The sequence below is a fragment of the Meriones unguiculatus genome, chromosome 21, assembly GCF_030254825.1.
Source record: "Meriones unguiculatus strain TT.TT164.6M chromosome 21, Bangor_MerUng_6.1, whole genome shotgun sequence".
Lineage (NCBI taxonomy): Eukaryota > Metazoa > Chordata > Mammalia > Rodentia > Muridae > Meriones > Meriones unguiculatus.
This window is the reverse complement of record NC_083368.1, coordinates 35,586,477-35,607,012: the sequence shown is the minus strand read 5'-3', so window position 1 is coordinate 35,607,012 and position 20,536 is coordinate 35,586,477. Positions and strand designations below refer to the sequence as shown.

The window sequence follows — 20,536 nt, the reverse complement described above, 5'->3', positions numbered from 1 at the left end:
ACACATATGTATATCCTATTTTATGGTAAATACAAGTCTAGTTTTAAAACTGTATTTCATATAGAACCATTACTAAATGTATCTGGAAGATCTGTATATCATTCTTAGAAAGTTAATATCATGAAAGCATTTTCTCTTTCAGTCAACTAATTGAGACCGTGGGTTACATAGCTTCAGCAAATTCAGATCCCAATTAAAAACGTGGGAGCAATTAAGGAGGCTAACAGTTCCCTGTGTGTACCAAGACTTTTCGAAAAGTCAATGGTGAAATCAGAATGCTCTGTCACCTCAAGGCAAAAGATGGTGGGAAGATGGACGCCATCAGATAGGTCAGGGTGGACTTCTGGAGGGCTCAGGAGGTGAGACATGTATAAGATACAGTAGTTCTAGGCAGAAGACAACATCTTAAACAGAAAGCAGTTAAGAAAAGAGGGTTCATTAACAATCACACATGAGTCACGTCTGAAGGATTACTGCTGTGGGATCACAGGAGAACATGGAAACAGAAGGGGCAAAAAGCAGCACCAAGTGAAGGGATCTTCAACAACAGGCCCAAGAGCTTCCATACTGAGTGAAGGGCCACTGTAAGGGTCCATAGAGGAGTTGGAACTCTACAATGATTATTTCTGTTTCTCTGTATTCAATCGACTACTCAAGATGAACTAAAAGATCAATCCAATCCCCCTTTCCATAACAGCACTTTTTTTTTTTTTGGCTCTTTGAGACATAATTTTCCGTAGCCTTGGCTGTATTGGACTTACTTTGTAGACCAGGCTGGCAACGAACTCACAGAGACCCGCCTGCCTCTGCCTTCCTAAGTGCTGGGATATGGTCATGTGCCACCATGCCTGGCTACTACTTCGTATTTTTGAAAACTGGAATTATGTTCTATTTAAGATAGTACTTAGGGAAGAATGAAAAGGAGAGAGAATGAAATGAGAGACAGTCCTTTAGAAGACACTTGTCACTTCTCCAAGCACTGAAATAATAACACAATGACCAGACCAACAAAAAGAAAGGAAGAATAGGTGAGCTCTGCTGTTCTTTCACACTCTTCCAGCTGGGGCGTGTGCTTTCAAGGTTGAATGTGTGTCCTATTGCATCGCTCACTGTCTTGATGTCTACTGAGCAGCTCCCAAGCAGGTCTTGTTCCAAGTGGAGAAGTGCTGTAAGGAAGTCATGCGGCTGAGGAACAGCCTTCACCTTTACTGAGTGCAGAGAGCATCAGCCCCAAGCACATCATCATGCGGCCTTCAGGCACTATCGACAGATTTTACCCACCTTTCTGAGGATGGTGAGTATGCTAGAGATGCTGAACTTGCCAACATGGCTGTTTAGGTTGTGTTCCTCAAAGCCTCCCTTCAGCATCAAGTGGTGATTTCCCACTGACAAAGTCAAAGCTGGGACTCGGGCTTGCACCACATCCGATCTGCTGCAGGGGGATGCTGCCACCTTCTTTGTAACAATGACACCTCAACAGTATTTTCAGAATCCCTGGCCATTTCATTTTGATGAAGAGAGCACTAAGCTGCTTTCACAGTTACACTCACTAAATAATGTCTCCTTGAAATGTTCATTCACAAGATTTTAGCAAAGTATAAAACATTTACAATGCTTTCACAAAGCATTGTAACTTTAACCAAATAAGAGTGATTTCAAAGTTTAAGCAGAGCTGGCTCAAGATGGCTTTCCTATTTATTTGAAGAGTCACGACTGTCACAGGCAGGGCACTAGATATCAGCGTCTTGGACCCTCTCTCCTATTAAGTTAGAAAAGTACAACCAGGCTGACTCTTAAAACAATACACAGATTTTAAAAATACACTGCCGCAAATCATCCAGCCTATTTGTCTAATAATGCATGCCACTAAGGTGTGAGCAACCATTTCAGTTTCTATTGTTCCAAAAACGGTTTTGTTAAAAGTAACTGAGAAGGAAATGAATATATACCGAGGCGGAGACTAGCAATTCCACAGCATGGTGATTCCTACTGTGTTAACACCAAGCTGCGCTATAGAGCTTAGCAACAGAGGTTTTCACACCGTTTTGGTATTCAGACAAAATGCACATTGTAATTACAAATATTTATAGGAAAAATTACCATCCAAAAAAGTACAATATTAGCAAGTTGATCACTAGAAAGCCTCAGATTTACCTGACATTTCCCTTGGTATTTCGCAGAACAGTTGCAGCAAAATTCTGTGTGACGCCCACCAGGCTGATTCCATCCACTTCCACAATCTGGTCATTGACTTGGATCCTGAAGAGAGAGAAAACAGCAGCGACAGTGTTCTTATCTGCTGTCACACGGCCCTTTCCAAGGAAGGAACAACCCAGCGCTTGCTTTGAAGACACTCTGGCTGACTCCAACCTTCTGCACAATAAGCTCCAGACTGTAGTCAAATACATAATATCTTAAAAATAGTATTAGGACGACTGCAGGGACAGAGTAGTTAGCACAGGGCTTACCTTCCAAGCACAGGAACCTGACCTTGACACCAGGAACCTATGTGAAAACGTCCATAAGTGGATCCCTGGGGCTTGTTGACCAGCTAGTCTAGCCTATTTGGCTAAAATAATTCAAAGTGAAAGAGATACCCTATCTCAAGAAAAGATGGACAGCACACGAGAAACAAAACTTTAAGTTGATCTCCTACCATATACAGACAGGTACAGGTGCACATACCTACCTGAGTATGTAAATGTATATATACACATGCAAACACTGAAAAAATAAAAACTACTAAAGCTAAACAAGTAATACTGAATGGATTCAGTTTGTCACACATATTCTTCAAAAAAACAGTAATTGTAATGCACAGCAGATCTCTAGCACTGTTTTACCCAGTTAAATATAACAGGTAGAGCTGGCCTACCCTTTGAGCCTAGCACCTAGTTCCTGTCACTGCTCTCCTCAGGGAAAACATGGGGAATTACACCAGGGTTTCAAATAGGCAATGGTCACATGTGTGCACACGTATGCTTATATATACACAAAGATGTGTGCTTCTGTGGGTATGCTTCTGAGATGCACATTAAATTAATATTGATTAGTGTGGAAATATTTCTAAATGTGTATGTTTTATACATGCCATTTTGTTTTTATTCCCCATAATAAAATACTGTGGTATGAAACTGATAAAACACTCAGGCACCAGTGTCCAACTTTACCAAATCTGAGCACTGTGCAATATTTGAAACATTTTTTTTCCAAAATAATTCATTACAAACAAGGGGAAAGACCCTTGGTTGTTTTTCTACAATCTTATGGCCTTTATTTCTCCAACACATATGGTCACATACTATTGTGTGTGTGTGTTTAGCAATAGATGACAAAGAATACACATAAATACACGTTTCAAAAATTTTAAAGTGAACCTTTCATCTTATTACTTTATTCACTCCGTATTAAATTTGGGATTTGTCTCTGGCAACTATGGTTGTAATTCTGGCTAATTCGTTTTGACAACTACAGCACAGTACCTTTTATGCATATTTAAAAATGTATCTGTCTATGTTTTGTAGATGGACATTTTCAAATTTAGCTATCATAAGAACAGCTGTAAATAATCAGGTTGATATAGGCTTCTTTATACACATGAGTCCTTCCGGAGTATATACCTGACTCAGAATTCCAATCACAAGAGAAATTAAACATATGGGAGCTGAAGAATCCTTGGTGTTCTCAGATGTTTTTTAGATGTTGTCAGTCATGGAGTTTCATAGCTAACTGAACTTTATTGTTCTGACATCACTACCTACCTACCTATTTCCATAGAAAGACAGAGGAGGTAGGTGTGCTGGGGACAGAATAAGGCACACAGGCACGCTCTGCTCCAGCCCTTGATGGTAGCTAGTTCCCCAAGTACTCTTTGAATCACATTTATTATCTCACTACTCTCTGAAATGATTAGAAAGCTGAATAAAATCTTTGACATGTTTATTTTATATCCATGAAAGTCACATTTCAAATCTTTGGTGTTCACCTGTATCTGAACATCACATTCTGAAGGATCGACTGAAGTGACCACAATGCCAGTCATTGTGGAGATGCCTCTGTGCTGAGGCTTGGCTCCCCAAACCCATCACAGATGTCAGATGATTCTCAGAAACGACAAAAACTTTCTTTGCTGCCATTCAGGTCTGCTAGCAGTTTATTTTTCTTTCTTTTTTATTTTTCTCCTCTGTACTTTGTACTCTCCCACACTTCAGTTTTTGCCATTTTGGTTCTGGCCCTAAGATAATGACGGTAATGGTGGTGGTAGCCTCCGTCTAGGATGAGTCCTGTTCCTGGAACTGTGAGTCAAAATAAATGCTTGGTTCCTTATGTTGCTTCTGTTGGGATATTTTATCAACTCAGGGGAAGGGAACTAATACATCCACAAATTAACTTATGAGATATCAAATGATATTTCATTGGATGCATAGATAAAATTAAGAATTTACATGCTAATGCTTTTTCCTACCTATAAGCCTAAACGTGACTCCATTTACTGACCTTTATTTGTTATCTTTATCAGAAATTTATAGCTTTCCCCGAGCCTAAACTTTGTCAGCTGTACTTAATTTTGGAAGATGATAATATGGGGCTTTGCTGGATTAGTTTGAAGTCTGACATCTCTGCATAGCCATTTGTTTGCATGTGGTCTATGATGATGGCCTCCCTTTTCTCAGCAAGTCCTAAAGTCTCCCCTGATCTGGGTGACCCCAGATTTTCTAAGGAGTGTCACATAGCCCTCAGGGCAAATCACAGGCAAGATTCTTTCCTGATTACAAAACAAAACAAACAAAGAAACAAAAAAAAACTGGTCCAAGAAGTATCTGGGAATATCTTAAAAATGCCCCACCCTGCTAAGAATCTTAGTCTTCAGCAGTGACCTTCATTTGTACTTGGAGATTTTCCCACCCATAGGATAATTAATTACTGTGTTCTCTTTCTTATGATAGGAAAATGAGGCAGTGTACCACTACATGTAAATCAAGTATCCTTGAACACTTGACTCCAGTGAATCAAACACTTTCCCCCTTGAGATCCCTCCCACTGCCCAAGGTTTATAAATCCCTGATTTTAAATAAACAGGTGGCTGGCTGTGTGCTTCATGATACCATAAGCTTTACAACATGACTGCCTGAGATCCGTCATTTGCATCCTGTGCAGGGAGGAGGACACCAACCCACCCACAAAAACCTTTCACTAAAAATTTACCCTGCCTACAAGATGTGCAGGGATAAAGATGAAGCAGAGATTGAGGGAGGGGCCAAATAATGACTGGCCAAGCTCATTGGCTCATAGGAGAAAGCCAACTCCTAACACTATTAATGATACTCTGCTATGCTTGCAGACATGAGCCTAGCATAACTGTCCTCTGAGAGGATCCACTCAACAGTGGATCAAAACAGATAGAGACCCACAGCCAACCAGGAGATGAGGAGGGATAGGGCAGCCATCTGGACCTAAAGTGAATAAATAAATAAATAAATTTTAAAACAAAGAAAAAATCTAGAGGACTAAGAAAGAAATAGCACATGAGCCATGGGTAGGCCCATAATTTTTGAAAGCAGCTTTGACAGAAAGTTAAGAGTAGGGGGGTAAATACAGACTTTAACAGTTCTAAATTTAGAGACCCATACTAATTTTGTTTGTTGTGTTTAATCACTTTGTTGGCAAAATGGAGAAGCAGGTAAGAGATTTCTGTTAGTTAAGTAATGGCCACAGTTGGTATGGACCACTTATTTCTGTGGATTCTCACTGAAACATCAGTGAATAACACTTTCAAAGGAAAAACAACAACAACAACAACAACAACAAAAGTACACTAAATAATTTATCTTTTAAAAGTAGAAATATAGGTGATCACTGAACATTTTAAAACGCTTGAAGCAAAGGACTGAGGAGATGCCTGCACATCTAAGAGCACACATTAAATGTGTAGATTACCTCAGTTCAGTTCCCGGCACCCACATCACAACTGGCTGAAACAAGTGGCTGTTTCCACTTCCAGAAAACACATGTTTTCCGGTCTCGGCAAGTATTCAACAAATATTCTCTCGGTGAATGAAATGTATAAAAACTCAATGCTGTAGAAAAGCATCCCTTTAGCCATGATCTTACTTTCCACACGGTCAACTACCCATAACCATGTGCTGTCTGAAAGTGTTTAGTGGAGAATTCCAGAAATAAACAATCCCAAGCTTTTAAACTGCAAGCCATTCTAAGCAACATGATGAAATCGGCCCTCTTGTCCCGTCCACATGAGCACTAAGGTACCGGGTGAACAGTCACAGCAGCACAGGCCTCTGCTCAAGGAACTCTTGCTTCGGTTAACAAGGGCCCCAGGGTACAAGGCAGGGTTGTCCTCAGAGGGAGAAGGCAATTCAGATGCACCTGATATAAATCTTGCACTTCCTTTAAGTGAAAAGATGAAAACTGTCAAATGAAAGGAGGAAGGGGGAAGTGCTTTTATATCCTATGGGCAGAACAAAGGCAGAGTAGCTCTCTCTAGATTAGGTTCTGGTGAGCAGTTCAGGAATGTACATCGGCAAGGAGCTCGCCTGAGGAAAGGAGGAGGCCTGAAGACTAGGGATGTTTACTGAACTAGGAAAACCAAGTTGTACTGCCTGGAAAACTCTCAGGGGAGGTTCAGCGTCAGGATGAAGATGGCGCCCAGCAACGCGGAGGGGACCTGCGAGGTCTTCGCTTTCCTCTACACATTCTTTGCCATTCACGCGAGGCACGCTCCTCATTGCCCTAACTGAAGAAATTGGCAGCCAATGCTAACATTTTTATAGCCAATAGGGAAATGGCCTGAAGTGGGTTCCTTACCTGAAGCATTACAAAGACTCCGTATTAAGCCAGGGCATGGGTGGGAGATGAAAGCAATGACGCTGAAGCTTTTGGATGTGAGGGTCTATCACTTAGAAGCCAAGGCCAAAAGGAAATTCTCTCAAAAGGCAAGAGACACGAGAGAAGTAATACACGGAGTTCAGAGCTTCCACATTTCCACAGAAAATTCACCATATCTAACAACATAATTAACTTATGAGCAGAAAACCAGTATTTATGGCATGCTCTAATTCCTTTAGCATGCCTGTGTAAGCATGATGTTCACACATATCCATCTACCTCAAAGAAAAAAAAAATGGTTGTAAAAAGTACGAAAAGAAAACGTGTCAATCTAGAGGGAATTTATTACCAGGAGTCCAGGTGACGAACGGTTAAAGAAGTCTGTGAAGGTTTTGGTAGATTCCCTTTAGGTAGAAGTGGGTGTCTTGCCCAAGAGAAGAATGTGGGGAGCCGAAGTCCAGGCTGCACAGCACTGCGCATGGCCGCGACAGTGCAGCGCACGCACGCGCTCTTCGGCCTTCTCAGGCTGCTGAGAGTCCCGGTCCTGAGTCGGAGGCCGTCAGCGGCGGGAAGGCTGAAGAAGGGAGAGGAGCTGGGCTGCTCAGGGCGTGTTTGATGTGTGCAGATGGTTAGTGGTCGGCGTGATACTTTCGGGAAGGAGGGGGGGGAACGCCACTTCACAAGGTAAGTCAACTAAGAACCAACAAGACAGGAACACCCGCTGAGGAGTGGATCTCAATGCACTTGAAAATACAGATCCAAAAGCAGGATCCCGACTCCCCAAGGAAAGCTCTGATAGCAGTATAAATAATGAAACGATGCAGGACAACAAAAAAAGTAAACAGGTTAAAAGAAATCAAATTAAATTGTTAACGTAAGTGAGGAAAATATTAAACGGTCTATATCGGAAACCAGATCTTGGAGTGCTGAATGAAGCCATTTTCTTTGTGTTTTCATTTTGCATCTTCGTTTGCATTTGTGCCCATTTCACCTAAACAATTATGCATAATCATTTAGTTTTCCTTGACACTAACTGTAAGAATTTTTTCCTATCTCCCTGAAATGACTTTTACAAATAAAGTACATTTTACAAGTTTAGTTCTCTTGAAAAAAGGGGTCCCTTCACCGAGTTTCATAATGGTATTAATATGTCCCATCTTAAAATTTATTTTTATTTTTTTGGGGGGTGTTTGAGGCATAGTTTGGGGGGTGTTTGAGGCATAGTAATATTAATTACTCTGTATAGCTATGGCTGTACTGGAATTCATTCTACAGGCCAGGCTGGCCTTGAACTTAGAGATATACCTGCCTCTGCCTACCAGGTGCTAAGATTAAAGGTGTGTGCCACTACGCCCAGCTGAAAACTTTGTTTTTTGGGGTTTTGTTTGGGGGGGTTATTTATTTATTTATTTATTTATTTATTTTGTATTCCGATTATGTATGTGTGTACTCGTGTCCACACACTCGGAAGTAGGAGGACAGCACTTAATTCCTTTGTGTTGTCACTGATACTTTCCATTATTAATCTAGAACCTTTCTGTGAGACCCTGTTTGAAAAAATAAAATAAAAGCCAGGTGGTGGTGGTGCACGCCTTTAGTCCCAGCCCTTGGGAGGCAGAGGCAGGCAAATCTCTGTGAGTTCGAGGCCAGGCTGCTGCTCAACAGAATGAGTTCCAGGACAGCCAGGGCTGCACAGACAAACCCTGTCTCGAAAAACCAAAAGACAATTTAAAAAAATAATAAATAAAATAAATCAATTCGGTACCTACTCATTTGGATCCCTATGTATAACGACATGTGTTTTCGGGTTAAGGAAAGCAGAATGCTGCTGCTGTGAATCTCAACAGAGACCCATGACTCACAGGCTTGTTGAGAAGGTTAAGGGATCTGTATCCACACATAAAAATGTTGTTTGTTCAATGTTCTCTGAATTCAGCTGTCACAATCTGGGGTCTTGGATCATTTCTATTGCCAATCCATTGCTTCCAGCTTTCCATCAGAAGCCTGGTGTAAAGCTAAATCTTTCATTAAAGATGCATGACCTTTGAGCTGTTGCAAGCTAATGCATTAACGCATAATTGCCCGAAGCAGGCAACTTCTGCTCACATAGAGTTCTCTTTCTGCGCGCCAAGCAGCCTTCTAGCACCACCTTCTATGTAGGAGAACACACATGGAAACGCTAGTCTCTAGATCCTCCTCAGGGGAGAAGTGGGTTCTTAAGTTCTCTTCCACCTCTGTCGTTTTCACAATTACTATTCTTCACTTTAATAGTCCTGAAATGAAGTCACATGCTGACTTTCCAAGGACATGTTTTTCAACCATACCTACCACATTATGACCAAGTTCACTCTAAGTAGATGAATGGATAGAAACAAGGGGAGACACAGACACACATTTAATGCTCAGATACTCTGCTACCAACAAGAAAGTAATTCAAGTCTTCTCACATTCTCCTACATCTGAGAAACGCTAAAAAAAATATATATTTTTTAATCAAAAGAAGAAGGATCACACTGACAGAAATTTACAGGCAGTTCCTGGGATTCAATTCGGAGTCAGTGGTACCCAGCTCACCTGCCATCCCGCTGAGCAGCACCTCCATCTGTCACTGTCTTGACAAATATCCCCAGCTTCTCCAGTCCAGCGTCAGCACCAACTCCCATTCCAATAATGCTTATGCCGAGCCCATCCTCATCTGGGAGAAGAGAAGACAGTGAGCAGCTGAGCTTCGTCCTGGCCTAACTGGCCTCGCCGGCCGCTGAGGCTGCTCGCTCCTTCTAGTTTTACTCTTCCCTGTGCACAGGGCAGATTATATGTTTGCCTCCACATCACAAGAGTCCCCAGTTGGTTCAAAAGTTACAGATGTTTTTTCTAATACTGTTGATAACTCAGTGTGGTCCCAGGAAAGGTGATGATTTGTTTCTTGAATAATCTAATTACCCTCTGCACTATTTTAGTCATGAACAAATATATACACTCAACAACATTTATAACTCTAAATAAATGTGACCCATAGTTATTTGGAATTTCATCTTTTTGTTTTTATTAATTACTCTTGTTTAGAAGATTGCATGAAGCTTGCTTGGACTTGGCTCAGTGGTCGCGCCTTACACCCAAGTCTGATGGCTAGCCCAACAAAAACAAAACAGAAGAAAACTGAAGATTGGATGTGTAACAGTCCACTCCTCTATGCTTCTACACAAGTCTCTGTGCTTATCACAACAATATAGCAGGTGCATACCTACATGTCTATACATACCTACACAGGCAAGCCTGCATTCATGTGTCTTTTCTTTCCTTTATACAAATAAGATTTCATTTCTCTCTGCATCACACATGCTTAAAATTAATGCTACCTCTTGGATAAACTTTTCTAGATTTAAATCATTTCTAGTGACAGCATAATATTTCACGATGGTCTATCACAGTACATTAAATCACTTCTCTATTAACAATCAGTCGTTTTTATTTCCATTTTATTGGTCCTGTAAGCAATACTGAAAGTTATATTTCAAATTCACTTACAAATCATGTGTTAATTCATATTCCCTTTTGCCCTTTCCATGAGCATAATGTATTTCACCACTAATAAAATAAAAAGATTTTTGTTAATGTTCAAGGTTATTTTTCTGGTAGCCTCAAAGTCTTTGTAATCATGATTTATCAGCAGCATAAAGATAGATACTAGCTAATCAACAGTAATACATCATTAAAGGAAAACTCATCCACAAATTCAAGAGAATGTATTTAAAATAACTTTTAGCAACTACTCTTTTACTGTGCTTTAGAGGACATCTCAGTGATCTTTAATTGTCACTAGCTACTTCCTTTATGACAACTTTGTTCTAAGTACACGTAGACAATCCTGTATCTTTATCCTACTTTGTTTCTAAAGATTCCTTTAGCAATAATTTAGCAATAAAGGAACAATTTCTTGGTTCCTTTGTAGATTCTGTGGAGTCTTCCCTGCATGAGTCCTCTGATATGAAGTCCGACCAAAGACGCGTGCACCCTGATTGCAGACACAGGAATGCATCTGAGCTGAGAAAAATGAGCATCCACTAACGTGGGGGATCACCCACATGTTAGTATAATTCTAACCCACTACAGTAGAATGTTTGCACAGCTACAACTCCTCAAACTTATTTCATTCAAATCATTCCTCTTAAATGACCTAAGCTTGATCAGGAGGATCTCCCTGCTAAAGGTTTTCCCACACTCACCACACTGTGAGAGTGGCTCCCCAAGTTCTCTTGGGCTTGGGAAGGTCTGATGTGCCTGGGCACCAGTGGGTGGGTGGGGGTGCGTGTGCATTCGCCATGCATACGGTTTTCTTCCCTCCTACATGAATTCTCTTGTGTGTATCATAGCAAATCTCTAAGGAATTAGCATTTCACCTGAATTCTTGCTCACATCGCTGCACTTGCAGTGGTTCTCTTCGTTACAATGACCTCCTGTTAAATATGAGCTGAACTTTTTGCTGTTCATTAACATCACAAGGTTGCCACTGAATCCCCTACCAATGTCTCCTCTGGAAATTATTTATTGGCTTAAAAATTTGCTTTCCCCGCCTGGACTCAGGGCTTCTTAATATCCGTGTTCTTCTTTCCATAGCTCTTCTTATTGTTCTAACTAGAAAGTTATTTAGATTTTTTCTTAATCTGCAGAGATTCTGGGGGTGGGGGGAGTAACATTAGTTTGAGTCATCTTGAATTCTAGTGCAGACTTCCTACAAGAAGTGAAGAACTGAAGGGCAAAATATGGGTAGAAAGAAACAATCATCTCCCACAGGTGATGCTCCCTGCACCTCCTCTCTTCTTTGTTCACAGGGAGAAGTGCCACGCACGGATCAAGTTTGGAAGCCACCAACTCTTGGCATGAAGTCAGGAGTGGTCCAGCAAGACTGTTCAACAGGCAAAGGTGCTCATTAGCATGCGACCCACGTGGCGGAGAGCAAGACTGGACTCCAGCAAGGTGTCTTCTGACCTCCACCTGTGTACCTACCTCAGTATGTGTAACTGTCCCTCTTCCCAAAGATTTAATACATGTAATTAATATAACATTAAAAAAAAAAAGAACCCAGTAGTGACCCTGAGTACTGGCTTTTCTTCCTCCCAGGGACAGGCAAAAGCATTAGGTAGACAAAGCAGTCAGGAGAAAGCACTGAGGCCCTCATACTCTAGAAGGCACAGTGCTCTGACCTGGGGGTCCAGGTTTGCTTCCTCTCAGGAAAGAAGCGCTTGCTGGTTTAACCTTGCTTTTGTCACTAGTGAGATGTGAGCCTGTCTCCACAGGACCTCTGTGTTATTAGATTTACTTTCCTGTAAAATGCAAGTTTTTCTGCTCAATTTTGTCTTTTTATTCTGACAGTTTACAAAGATTATTAGATTATGGATATTAACTTTGTTAGCAATAATGCAGACACTTTTTCATTTTCCTGTTAGTTTTTTCTGACTTAATTGCCTTTATCAGGTTAAGACTCCAAGTAATCAAAATGATGTCATCTTCTTTAACTTCTGGCTTCCCATTTTGGTTTGGTTTTTCCCACCAACTTAGGTGACAGATACTGTAGATTTTCTTCAAATATAGTATTACTTTTTAGCATTTGATTTTAACCTGTTTAGTGTTCCTTATACATGGTATAATAAAGATAATAACTTTAAATTTTAGATAGATGTTGAATTATGTTAGAGTGCATATTGTATTAAATTTTCTCATACTAATATTTTCTCCTGTATTTTCAGTTTTGTTGCACTAATCAACCACTGTAAATATAATTTCTCCTGATGACTGATGCTTTATATTAGCTTGAGATATCTGGCAATTTAAATCTTCATATTTTTACACTTCCCTTAGGTCTGAATCTTTCTATTTAAACTATATTATTATTTTACACAACACCATCTTATAACTTAACTTTGTTGACAGTTCTATCTGTATTGCACTGAATTTATAGGAATTTATAGAGCGCCTACTAAATCTTCCCATTCAGAAATATAGTAAATTTGTCAGTTAGCTTAAGTCGTACTCCTTCCCTCCCCTGTTGATTTTGAGACAGTGCCATTCTGGTTTTTTTGTTTTGTTTTGTTTTGTTTTGTTTTGTTTTTTGGTCTGGAACCACTAGGTGGTTCAGGCTGCCCTTGAACTCATGAGAATTCTCCTTCCTTAGCTGTACATGTGCTGAGACTACAGAAACAAGTCACCATACCCAGGAAAATAGTTGATGATTTTCTATAGATAAGTCCTGTATTTGAACTAATGAATATAATCAATATTCTGCTACTGTAAATGAAATATTTTCCCATTTCACTCTTAAGTTGTGAGTATGAATAATGGGAAAACCTATTAATATCTCATGGATCTTGAGGCGGACATCTTCCTTGACAAACTGTATTACCAATTCTAATATTTGTAAATTAAATTATGTCTCCAAGATAGATACAGATACTGCTATGATTTAGCTACATGTCCCCTTGAAGGCTCATGTGTTACATAGATTTGGTCCTCACCTTGGCATTGAAAGATGGTAGAAGCTTAGGAGTCTCATGGTCTAAATAGCAAAGTGAGGCTGTGCCTTTAAAGAAAACACAGGGATCGGGGCCCCTTGTCTCTCTCTTCTGCTTCTTGGCTCTCAAGAGGGGAGTGACTTCCTCGGCCACGCACTCCACTCTGCGACCTCGCAGCCGGCTCCAAAGCAAAGGCAACTGTGCAGACTTGACCTGTATGCTAACTTCAGCTTGCCTGTCAGGTGCTCAGGGGTTGTGTGTCAGCCGCAGAAGCCTGTCTCACCAAACAGGGAGATGGATTTCTCAGCAAAAGAAAAGATTTTGCAGACTTACTCTTTTGTTCTTTATACTGGTCATTTAACTCAAATAGCATTCCAAATGTGTCTTCTGGCTTTAGTTGACATGTTTTCCGTGCTACCTGAACATAAAAGGTAGAAGTCTCCATTGCTTTTGTGATCTGCCACGTGCTAATTGTTTAAAACTAAACGTAAACAGTTTTTAGACTAAATTTTACCAAATATCTTTCTATATGACCAGGGACATTTCTGTCTAAATTTCATGAGTTTGCTAATAAAGAGTTTCCATTTTTCTCATATCTAACAGCCCATTTTCTCTCATGTATTCTCGTTGAATGTTTCCACGTTTCATAAATTTTTTCACTTTCAGTTCTAAAACTAGGAGTTGGTAGGACAGCTCAGCCTTCATTTTTTAAAAAAATATACTAGTTTTGGGTAAAAACTCTTACATGATTTTTAATGATGTCTGACAGAGGTTTTTTCATTTTATCTGATACAAAAGGGTCAAAGTAACACTGGTTTTCTGTGTTCTCATGTGCAATGGAGCCATTTGGGTCTAAAGCATTCCCATGTTTTTGTCTGTAAAAACCACTCTAATCAAGCATTTCCATGTTGTACCTATAGACACCAATCCAATTAAGCACTTCCGTGTTTTGCCTGTTTAAGTATTACTCTGATGATATTCTTTCATGCTTTATATCATAGATAGCACTCCAACTGCTGTTATGGAAACTCGCCAACCTGTTATCCTGATTTGTTATAAAATAATAAATCATTTATGTCAGAGAAATTCAGTGCTCAACAACTCGCATGCTGTACATTTGTTTATGTTTACTATATATTGCTAATTTTCATTTATTTGCTGTTAGTGTTCTTCAGTTAGAATTGTCAAAGGTTGGATTGATGCAAGTCAATGAAAAGACTTCACACTACTTATTTTACTTTTTCCTCTTTTCAATGACATGTTTTGTCATAGTTTTGTTTTCTCCCAGTCTTGTCACCTGTGTTTTGCTGTTTTGAAATTGATCTTACTCTGCAGCCTAAAGTGGATTTGAGTTCCAGATGCCTCGGCCGCTGTGTGCTGGGATGACAGGCATGGGCCACATGAGGCTCGTCTTTCCCTTGGCTTTCAACATGTCTTTACTTTTAAAGGTGGTCTTCCATGAAGACCGGAGAGCCAGTAGCCAATAGCTCCAAGTGGTCTGAGCAGCACATCTTTGCTCCTTTTTCCAAACCAGGCTGTAATTAGCAGAATGTGTCAGAAGGTGTCCTTTCGTACATTAAGTTCTACCATTTTACGGGGATTAAAAAACAAAAACAAACAAACAAAACAGCATAAAGAAAGCGGTGCCACACCTTACTCGTCACTATGGGTGTTCAAGCACGAAGAAAGCCAACTCTGAAACTGTGAAATCCCTTACTCATAAATACAGTTACTTCTACATTAGTTTTTCACTGTTATTAGTGATCTTTTATTAAGGCAAGTGTGTAAGTTTGAAAAGCAATAGTAAAGTAAGTTGTCTTCCACAGCTGTCTACTTGTCTGGTCAGCTTAGTGTGGGATCAGTTTGCTACCTCAGGGGCTATTTTTCTTTTGTTGTAAAACAGGTTGCTGGCCCTAACTGTTTCCATGAACCAAATCCTCACAACTTGGGGGCTACAGCTAAGCAGTTGTTGAGTATTTTTTAGTTCTTAATTTTTATGCTTGTATTTGATGAGAGATGTCAATGACATTTTGTAGTTTTAAAAGTCCTTGCTGCTTTGAGAAGTGTAGATACTATGTGAAAAATCACCTAGTAATAAGAGAAATGTGCTTGTTTAAAATTTTTTTAAAATTATTATCATTTATTCAATTTGTATCCCGGCTGTGTTCCCCTCCCTCATCTCCTCCCAATCCCACCCTCCCTCCCTGCTTTTTAAGAAGAGGAGGGGAAGGAGGAAGCAGGGGTGGGAGTGGAGGGGTGATATTGTTTCTATGTTCCCTGAAACACGCTCCTTTGTAGAAGTCCAGACTGAGCGCAGCACTCCATGTACCTAGTACATTTTTCAGCCAGGTTTCTCACTATCTGATATGTCTGGCATTAATTAAAACAAAAAGTTGACAGCTCAGTCAGAAGGGGAGGAGGAAATCTGCTGGTAGGTACACCTGAAATTGTCCGGGTCAGGTTTGGAAAATATAACCTTTGTACATTAAAAAAAAAAAAAAAGTCAGTTAAACATCACATAGCAAACAGCCATTAAATTATTAAAAAAAAAACTTATGAGGAAAGGCCCTTTGTACACATAGATTTTCATAGCAGTATTTATATGATGGAGAGAGAGAGAGAGTGTGTGTGTGTGTGTGTGTGTTTTCTTTCTAGTGCTGTACACTCGCCAGTGAATTATTCACTGGGTCAAAATGACTTTAGAGCTCTCTTTCCAGGACTTCTTAAACAACCAAGACATGTTTGACCTGCACACTCTGTCAGATTGTTAGCCTTCTCTTCTGTTTCTTTAGAGAAACTTTGAATAAAACATCCGAACTTTTAAAAAAAAATGAATCTTATTTACCATTTCTGATTTCATAGACCATGGCTTTTTTCTCTTAAATGTTTATTTTAAAGAAAGATGCTAATATATCTTTATTTTGAGAAAGACTTTTACTGTATATTGCACATTTAAAAAAATTCCTTTCTAAGACAGCTAGTAATAATAGCTTCAATTTTCTATCAAATATTATCTAAGAATTTTAGTTTCCAGATTCTCATGATAGTACTGAGTTTCTAATTTTTATTCAATTGCTTAAAAAAATCTCATGTTCTAGCAGCTGAATATTTGTCTTTATAGATAGCTTTAAATTGATTCGTTAATACTAATCTACTCCTAACTTGTATTCTGCCTATTAGATCCTCTTGGAAAAGAAATGTAATGAAATTTTGAATATTTTATTTCCTTTGGCTATCCTTTTGGGTTTCTTTTTTCACTTTATATCTTAAAGTGCAATATATACAAACGATATAGTTTATTCAACTGTTTATCTGTGGAAAATGTTTCAAGAAGACAGTAAGCAGGTCTGGTAGTGTACAAATATAATCCTAGTACTCTGGACACTGAGCAGAGAATGAGAAACTCCTGGCCAGAGTGCACAGTGAAACCACTTCTCAGGCCTCAAGAACAAACTGGAAAACACACTGCAAAGAGGAAGAGGTTTATGATATGAGGATTTGGTATGCTGAGGCAGGAGGATCACAAGTTGGAGCCCAGCCACTATAGAACTCAAGGGCAACCTGGGCTACAAGAATAAAGATAAAATAAAACCCTGCACTAACAAATACAGACACTTCAGAAAGCTACCTATATACCCCTCCTGGTGATAATATATCTATTTTATTCATTATTCCTTTGATTTAATTTAAAAAAAACTACTCACCTGTGTCTCATATCCTTAAGTAATATGCTGTTCAACTTCCCTTCGAGTTGAAATTCAAGTAAGTTGGAAGCGCAGCCGAGTGCCTTCTGTGTGGTTTCCTGTTTAATCCTCCCTCAGTGTTACACTGGTGGAGGTCACAGGCGCTGCTGCATGAACTGCACCTCACAGTCTGTCCCTGACTACATATGCTGTCATGCCTCTGACAGATGTTTGGGTTCTCATGTTTAGCTCTTACCAGCAATGTAAGACACACTGGCTGCTATATTTTTAAAACAAAAAATGAAAGCATCACTCTCTACCTCATTTTAACAACTTTAAGTGAGTGCGTCCTCTAACTGGAGTAGTCAGCTGTGTTTACTGGAGTGATCGGTAGTTATCATATTATCTTACTATCATATTATCCTTGAAGTTTAATGTTTAGTATTTATACAGACTTCCCCTTCTTCATCTCTACTGTTTTGAACAAACTGATTGTGTCTTTTCTTCCTTGTTAGCAGAAAGCAAATTCTCATATAACTCATGAACTTTACATATCAGCAAAATCTTTTCTTTCCTCCAAAGCAGATATTCCCTAGGATGCACATGGGGTTCCCTGGACACCTCCCTTTTCACTCACAGTGGACCATGAAAGTCCACTGCATATAGCTTCTCAGGCTGGAAGGCCTCCTGATACTATCCTTGTCATTTTAAACACTTTGGTTTTTATTTAATTTTAAAAACTAGTATTCTGTAAGGGTTTTATTTTATATTTAACCATTAGGTTTTTTCCAATTTATTGGGGATCCATCTGGTAGTTTTTGTTTGTTTGCTTTTGTTTTTACTTTCTCTCTCAAGAAAATTTCCTCCTATTATTATTAACTGTGTGTCTCCTTCATTGCTCTATATTTCACTTCTGTTGTCTGAAATTTATGTGTCAGTGCTGGTTCCTGCTTGTCTTGGGTGTCTGCTGTCATTTGAAATGGTCTGGGGACATGTCTTATGTTGATCTCCCAGGTCACTAATGTGAGTCTCAATAGCTATGCTTCTTATCTCAACGTTTGCAGCCAAATTTGTCATTTGAAAATCCATGAATTTGTTGTTGCTAATGTGCTTAAGAATGTCTTTTTGAAGCACTATTTACTATCAGCAGTGACTTTCATCATCTGGTTATTCCACCCCCATTTTAAAGGCCTCTCAGACCTGTTTGTTTTCTGTTCACAGGGACACGATCCAGTTCCTGGGCGCCCATCTCACACTAGGATAAGCAGAGCCATCGTGACTCAGGCATCAAGGCTTTTGTAGCAGGAAGGTTGTCATTTCCAAGGGGAATCTCAGGACCAGGTCCTCCACTCCCTCTTTCCCAGGACCAAGTCCTCCACTCCCTCTTTCCCTTTTTCTTTTTCACTCTCCTCACAGATGGAGAACGGAGCATTCCCGTTTGAAACTTCTTGCATCTCAGCATCCTTACTCCAAATCTTACGTTTCCAGAGAAACTCCCAACTACCTCCACTACCACTATATTACTGAGACAGCCCTCTCTAACCCAAACAAGAAAACTTCGAAACTCTTCCTCAAGATCAGTTCTCTGTGGACTTTTATCCTCAACAACCCTTCCAGTAATGCCAACAAAGCAGTGGGCACATTCTCATTCTCTCTGTGTGTGTCTCCCTCACCATCTTAGTCTGGTTTACTATGGCTTTTCCAGCTCAACGTTACAAATTCATTCCACAATCCTCCCAAAAATCAATGGTCAGGTCTGTCACAACAACACCCCATGACCCTGGTACCAATTTGTCTTAGTCTTGGTTACTAGTCCTATGACAAAACACCACGACTAAAGCAACTTAGCGTGGAAAGGGTTTATTTGGCTTACACTTCCATATCACATTTCATCATTTCTAAAAGAAGTCAGGCTAGGAACTCATGAGTTCCTTAATTAATAACTGATGTGGGAGGACCCAGTCCATGCCTACATAAGTAATGGGCTAGCGGTCCTGGACTCCACAAGAAAGCAGGCTGAGGAAGCCATGATGAGCAAGCTGGTAAGCAGCACCCCTCCGTGGCCTCTGCATCAGCTCTGGCCTCCAGGCTCCTGCCCTCCATGAGTGCCTTTCTCTCTTCTTGACTCTAGCTTGTGTCAAGTTGAACCACCATCCCAGCCAGATAAGGGACTTGAGGTGCTTGGGAACTGGCCAGATGAGGAAGTTGTTTAATAAGTAGCTATTGAAAATTCCACATGAACTCTTTGAAAGTTGGTCAACATAGGAGAAAGTCAAAAGTTTACCGAGTTCTTAGAAACATGCTATGCTCTGGAAGTCACACCTTGTTTCTAGAGAGACATGAAGACACAAATACTGGAGTCCTGCCGTACCTTTCTCCAGTTCGACCGGGAAAAGTTCCAGCTTTTCTACTCGCTTTTCAAGTTCATACTCAGCAGAGGCAGCCACAGGGTCAACTTCATCATTTCTCCTGTCATAGTCTTCATTGGAGTATGTGTTGAAAACCTACAGTAAAAGGCCAAAAACAAATGATAATATAGAAAACATGCCATTCAGTATTCCAAACTACATAATTTCATGGAAAAAGAAACACTTTATGTATTTCTTTTCTATTTGTATTTTTGTTTCTTTTAATTTTCTATGTGTATGTTCACATAAGTGTGTATGTATATGCATGAATATGAGTGTGGTATATATGTTGAGCGTGTGTGTTTGTCCTGTTTGTGTTTGTGGTATGTGTTTTTGTGTTTGAGTATGTGTGTATGTGTGTGTTTATGTGTATGTGTGTATGTGGTGTGTATGCTTGTATGTGTGGTCTACATGTGTTTGTGTGTTTATGGGAAGGTGTGTGTGTGTGATACAAAGTGCAGAGAGGGCACTGGATATTCTGCTCCACACTCTCGTTACTCCCTTGAGTCAGGGTCTATCACTGAAACTGGAGCTGGCCTGTGAGCCTGCAAGTCTCCAAAGCCTCCTGCTTCTGCTTGCCTGCATTTCTGAGATTACAGGTACATGTTACAGTGCCTGGATTTTTGTATGGTTTCTGGGGTTTTGAACTCAGGTCCTTAGGCTTGCTCAGCAAATTCTCTTATCTAGTGAGCCATCTCCCCAGCCCCTGATGCATTTCTCCTAACAATCGTTTGATATTTAAAATTAATCAAGATGATAGGAAAACAAAAATTGGACCCAAATAAAAGTAACTTATTAAATTAAAAATGTGAGTCACTTTCTCAGTTTCAGTAATTGAAGAGACAACAGTAGCCACAGACTGCTTTGTGTGACTAGTAATACTCATAAATAAAGTAATACCTTTATTTATTCAGAATATAGTAACAAGTGCTATTCCTGGTCAAACTAGAGCAAACCATATCAAATTTATCTTACCATACCCAAAATTGAACCTGCCCTATGGTAAGGACTATACTAGCCCCAAGAGTGTAGTGAATTGATACTATAATTACATATTAATCACAGAATTACCCAAATCGATTTCCATTCTACACTG

General features: G+C 39.8%; 1 protein-coding gene across 11 annotated transcripts in view; it reads right to left on the bottom strand.

The window, feature by feature from the left end:
• Ppp1r9a (protein phosphatase 1 regulatory subunit 9A) overlaps positions 1 to 20,536 on the bottom strand; it is a 282,353-nt gene that overhangs the window by 105,884 nt on the left and 155,933 nt on the right. For all 11 annotated transcript variants that reach the window (XM_060374168.1, XM_060374167.1, XM_060374170.1 and 8 more), the window contains exons 3-5: positions 19,404 to 19,536; positions 9,418 to 9,538; positions 2,155 to 2,259 (exon numbers count right to left, since the gene is read on the bottom strand). In XM_060374168.1, the coding sequence (XP_060230151.1) occupies positions 2,155 to 2,259; positions 9,418 to 9,538; positions 19,404 to 19,536 (359 nt within the window). The remainder of the gene's footprint in view (positions 1 to 2,154; positions 2,260 to 9,417; positions 9,539 to 19,403; positions 19,537 to 20,536) is intronic.